This window comes from Manihot esculenta, chromosome 13 (assembly GCF_001659605.2).
Source record: "Manihot esculenta cultivar AM560-2 chromosome 13, M.esculenta_v8, whole genome shotgun sequence".
NCBI lineage: Eukaryota > Viridiplantae > Streptophyta > Magnoliopsida > Malpighiales > Euphorbiaceae > Manihot > Manihot esculenta.
In genome coordinates, this window is record NC_035173.2 from 36,372,542 (window position 1) to 36,378,541 (window position 6,000).

At 37.5% G+C, this 6,000-nt stretch overlaps 1 protein-coding gene across 1 annotated transcript; it reads left to right on the plus strand.

Annotated features, from left to right (window-relative positions):
- The first annotated feature begins 1,429 nt into the window (after positions 1–1,429).
- Positions 1,430–3,572, plus strand: LOC110630532 (lanC-like protein GCL2). The gene is made up of 6 exons (XM_021778068.2): positions 1,430–1,731; positions 1,827–2,005; positions 2,128–2,239; positions 2,339–2,455; positions 2,541–2,858; positions 3,071–3,572. Exons 1-6 carry the CDS (start codon positions 1,546–1,548, stop codon positions 3,407–3,409), a joined length of 1,251 nt encoding a protein of 416 aa, XP_021633760.1. The 5' UTR covers positions 1,430–1,545; the 3' UTR covers positions 3,410–3,572.
- Positions 3,573–6,000: the final 2,428 nt, after the last annotated feature.

Consider the following 6,000-nt stretch of genomic DNA (forward strand, 5'->3'; position numbering starts at 1 on the left):
AAACTTTTGGCTCGCTTTGACTAGCCTGAAGAAGCTGACGAACAGCTGAACCGTGGGTGTAAACCCCTAGCTCAGACACACAGATTCAAAGCAAGACATGAAAAGAACGGAGTTAGGGGTTAGCATTCGAGGGGTAATCTCGAAATACTGGAAGACCTCTTTGAAGAAAGGAGAAAAGGGGAAGGACAGACCGTACTCCCTCTGTTTGATGAAGAAGACTAGACTGACATCCCTTTGAGGGTCGATTAGGCCAGGGGGAGAAGGATCAGGAAGAACGATCCTCTCATTTCGGTAAGGAGCCCAGATGTGATAAAGAGGGGTATCCAGGTATTCCCTAGAAATGAAATTCCTAATGTTAGACGGGGTGATGCTAGACTCCTGGTTGACGACATCGGGGAGACTAGAACTATCCATGGTAAAAGAAGAGGCGTACCTGAAAAGTGATTAGGGCAAATGAGCAGAGGAAAGCAAAGAGAGCAGTAGAACAGAGAAGAGCCAACGTTCTGGGGAGACTGACGGGAAGTGAAATTTGAAACAATAAAGAGCCGAAAAGATGTTTTGAACCGTTTTGTCCTTGGGCGGCACGGTCATGATGACTCTCGATATTTACCCCCTCTTCAGTCGGGCAATAACTGACGAGGAGGTAAATGAGCAATTGATGACCGCTGGATTTCTTCGTCCCGGTCTAAGGCCAGGCCCATTAGGACAGCCCATAATCTGAATGCTTTTAAGTCTCCTCCAAGAGCCAGGTCCAGCCCGCTCAGCTCAAAGACCGGGCTCCAGTCAGATTCTTCAATCAGGCCGGCCCAGCTCTTTCAGCCCAATGAACAGATCCCCTCTGGGCCTAGTCTTAACCTTACCTTCCGGTCCAGCTCGGAACCAAGAAGGAATTCAGCCCATTCGCCTTGTGAGACCATTCACATGCGTGCCCGGGGAGAATCAGGGGTTGTTACGTATGAGACAGCGATCTGATTTTTTCGTACGTTCATATCAACGTGACAGGGACAAGTGACCCAATGACGTACATTCTGCTACATGTCACTAGCGTACAAAAGAAAACATATAAAATGAGAAATACTCTCCTCTAACTCTAAGTTTTTTCCAGTTTTACAGAACCCATTGTAAAACCCTATTTTTTGAATCTCAGATCATTAACTTTAATTTAAGAAAATTATAATAATTTATCTAAAATATCCTTTATTAAATAATTTAAAATTTTAATATTTATAAAAAAAATAAAATTAATATTATCTCGGTATTCTTATAATAAGAGTGGAAAAAATTCATATTTTTGCAATGTTTATTATTTTAATAGTATATTAATAATTAATTAGATTGGGCACTAAGGTCAAACTTTGCCGATCTGTCTGAATGATGCGATCTGACGAAATGCTGTCGTTTATTGGTTAGTTTAAGGATTTTCTGCCACGTTAACACGTTGTTTTTTCTACGTGTAAGGAATACGAGAGTTTGTGGGTGTTCTGTGCAAACTGCAAACTCCTATCTTTCTCCGTTGGAGGAATCAAAGATTCTGCGAGAAAGAAAATGGCTGATCGATTCTTTCCGAACGTAATGCCAGACTTTGTGAAGGAAGAAGCAGAAGCAGCTTCAACCCAACAACCACAAGAAGAAGGGACTAGTGTTGGAGATTCTCTTATGCATCTGCTCTCCATGCCTTACTCTTCTCTCTCCCAGCGATTTCAACGTGCTGCCTTGGATCTCAAAGAAACTGTACCTTCTCTCTCTAGTTTTTATTTATTTTCCCGGGTGTTGTTCTTTTATGGAATTTTGGGCTGACCCACCAGGTGTTTGTTGGTTTGTCCCAGATAGTGGTGGAGACGTGGGGGTTGAGTGGACAAAGCGTGCAAGACTTCACTCTCTATAGCGGCAAGCTAGGCACCGCTTTCGTTCTTTTTAGAAGCTATCAAGTAACCAACAATAAAAATGATCTCTTTCTTTGCTTACAAATTATTAAGGCCTGTGACTCTGCTTCTCTTGCTTCTAGGTGCTCTCTTTCCCTCTCCCGTAAAATAAATCGCTTCATATGTTTGTGTTATGTCTATTTGATTTATTTTACACTTGATGCTGCTAATTAAGCTCAATTAAGTGATATATATCATAATATAGGGATGTCACTTTCATATGTGGACGAGCTGGTGTTTCTGCTCTTGGGGCTGTTGCAGCAAATCATGCTAATGATGCAGCATTGCAGAATTACTATCTTAATCAATTTGGAGAGGTTCTTTAACCCTTCGATTGCTTGAATTTGCAGCCATTATTTTGCAACATTTTTCCCCCTGTTTTTTGCTCTGGAATTTATGGACGGTAGATGAAACAGGTTAAGCTTTCAAAACATCATCCTAACGAGTTATTATATGGAAGAAGTGGCTACTTGTGGGCTTGTTTGTTCTTAAACAAACACATTGGCGAAGGCACTATCCCTCACACAACTATAGTAAGATTCCCATTATAACTTCATTTGCTTTCTTATTTTGTGTTCTGTTAAACAGTGTACTAATATTGGGAGAAACTCTATGTAGCGTTCAGTTGTTGGTGAAATTATTAAGAATGGACGATCATTGGCCAAGAGAGGAGGCCCCCCGTTAATGTATGAGTGGTATGGCGAGAGATATTGGGGTGCTGCTCATGGATTAGCAGGCATTATGCATGTTTTGATGGATGTAGAGCTGAAACAGGACGAAGTTGAGGATGTCAAGGCCTCTCTTATGTATATGATCAAGAATCGCTTTCCCAGTGGAAACTACCCTGCTAGTGAAGAAGATCGCAAGAGGGATGTTCTTGTGCATTGGTGCCATGGAGCTCCCGGAATTGCCCTCACACTTGTCAAGGCAGCCAAGGTAAAATTCTCTTGTTAATAAATTTATTATACTGGAGTTTCCTTTCGTGGAATTTCTTGATGGATTGTTTCCTCAACTTATATAACCTAAATCTATCGGTTGTTAATTCTTGAAACTGTTCTCAACTCCCCCCTTCAATTTTAAATTCCTTTCCTCCCCTTCCTGAAGTGCTTTCTCATTTTCCAAAAAATAAGTTGTGTATTATGTTTCAGGTTTTTAGAGAGAGAGAATTTCTGCAAGCAGCTGTAGATGCAGCAGAGGTAGTATGGAACAGGGGGCTACTCAAGCGAATTGGTATTTGCCATGGCATCAGTGGTAATGCTTATGTGTTCCTTTCATTGTACCAAATGACAGGAAACATAGAGTTCTTATACAGGGCCAAAGCATTTGCCTGCTTTCTACTTGATAGAGGTCACAAACTTATATCAGCAGGAGAGATGCATGGAGGCGATAGCCCATACTCCCTGTTTGAAGGGAATGGAGGTATGGCCAATCTTTTCCTAGATATGATTGATCCTTCCGGAGCAAGATTCCCTGCTTATGAACTCTGAAATTCTGAATCTTTTGCATAGTTTAGTGGGGGTTCAATCTTTCGAGTGCAATATTGGAATGTAAAATTCGTGTGGAATATGCTTTATATGTTGGTTTGAGTTTGACTCATGATATTATACTCTGTATGGGATGTGTTCTAAAGGACATTATTTTCATCAGAAAGCTAATGTCTTTGCTACCTCATTGTAGAAGCTAATTTTAGTTGCAGATAAAAATTAATTTACACTTGAGTAGTTTTTATCACATCATTAATCTGTCTTGTTCAGTTGTTAGTGAATAATTTCCGTATAGTTAATAAATAATCATGTTTATGAAGATCAAAAGGGAAGAATAACAAACAAAAGCGAATAAGGAAGACAAAGATGAGATTGAAAGGAAAAGGAGAAGAATGAGAATATGGAAATTCAGTTTGTTGAGTAGGGAAGTCTCTTATTTATATTGCACAAGCTGTCAACAATCCTTAGCCAATTTCACCGCAAGGAAAAGGGAAACTAGCCGTATCAAAGCTCTTTGGTTTGGTGGAGAAAAGGTTATTCATGACGCGACTGTTACCTTCATCATCTCCTTCAAAACTTAAACTCTCGTCTCACTATATTTCTCAAAATTTTCAGGCACAAAATATAATATTTATTTTTGAAATTCTCAGAATACCGTTGTAATATGCAAAAAAATACAATATTTATATTAATCTGACAAAACATTCATTTAAGCAATGGGAGATCAAGTCACAATTTAGTTTATGAAAAAGCTTATTTAAAATTCAAACCTTTTAAAATAACAAACCCCTTTCAATAACCTGACCTTAGGACTTGCAAACACAATTCTGTCACTGTCAATTACTCTCCATTATTGTTGTCAATCCAAAAAAACTATGAAATGGCAAGTCAATAGATAATATATATATATATTGTGAAAGGTTACATTGAAAAGATGTGACTCGCTATATTTAGTCCTTTAGGAATATATTTTTTGATGGAATTGGATTGATTCTTGATCCATTTTAGGAATATATTTTTTATGGAATTGGATTGCTTCGTGATCCATTTCAATTTTCTACAGAAATCATTACTAAGATTCACGTAGGTTATCCATTCCAATTTCCAACAGAAACCATTACCACACTTGAGGTGGTCGCAGAACATCAACTTCAATTACTATGTTTGTTGAGGAAGTCGATGAGAATCGCATTCACTTTCTCTGCAAGTTGTTCCTCCAAACCTGCAAACTTCAGGGCATAGTCTTTCTCCCCCATGATCAACAATGCTGGGCATTTTACTTTTGGATCAGTTACCCCACAATCTATTGCAACACTCCTGCATGCATATGTCAACCAGTTAAAGCTTGAAAAAATTTCCAAAAGTCCACAAATCTAAATGGTAATTCTCTTGCAATTGATGAGCAGTAGCAGTCAACATTAATGATCTATGGTCTGGTAGGCAACATATGATAGAAAGAGATTTACTCCTTCCAGACCATGTATGATCTAACATTACAGGGATTCTGCTTTTTCTTAGAACGATTCTCTGCTGACTGGAACTTTGGAGTGGACATGCCGGAGAACGCTTTTAGCATCTATTCTCACATGATCTGCAATTTTGCAGCTCTACCCTTTTTGAGCAGTGTGTTCATCAGAGACTAATTAGGAATGCTCAGTTTGTACACTTAATCTTACATGGAAAATGCAGGTTCGAGTATGAAGCGTTCCTTCAAGAAATAAAGAAAAATAAACCATTATAGGTAGGTTGAAGCTTGGAGTATCTTGCATATATACCTGTATGGAACCTGTAAAGGATATCGAAATCCGGACTTCTTCTAAAGAGAAGCATGAACTGCTAGATCTTCCTCAGAAAACCAAGGTGGTCAAGGAGTAGAAGGATCAACACAAGTCCATGATCTCCTGGTCATCTCCTGCAACTGGTGGCTCAACCCCAGAGAAAAGAATATAGATGTTTCTTATCACTCTCTTGACATCTAACCGGCCGAAATCTGCTTCAGGTCTCCCCGGCTCCTGATAACATATCTAAAATTCAAACTATATAAAATAACAAACCACATCCAATAACATGATCTTAGGACTTGCAAACATAACTCCATTATTATCAATTACTTTTCATTATTGGGAATCTATTATTGTCAATCCAAAAGAGTGAAAGAAAGAAACACTCATCTTCCTTCTTAAAAATAAATATCAGTGTTAAATTTATAGTTTTCTCTTTCTAAATTTTTTTGTATATATATATATATTTTAAATTTTCAGAATTAAACAAGAAAAATTCTGAGGGATGTAAAATAGTTTTTGTTATCCACAAAAACGCAGAATGAGTATTGAGATAAATTTAGAATCAGACGGAGAGATGTGCTATAGAAGGGCATTTGGATGCCATTAATCCTCATATGTTGAACTTTATTTGTTTACAATCAGTATAATTGTTTATGCAAAATATTTATTAAATTTGTATTATCTTTTTTAAAACAACTACTAAATCATTCTTATTCAATCTAAACAATCATAATAATAATAAAATTATAAAATATTAATATTTTCATTATTGTATAGCTAAATATATTATAATATAATAAATATTAAAAG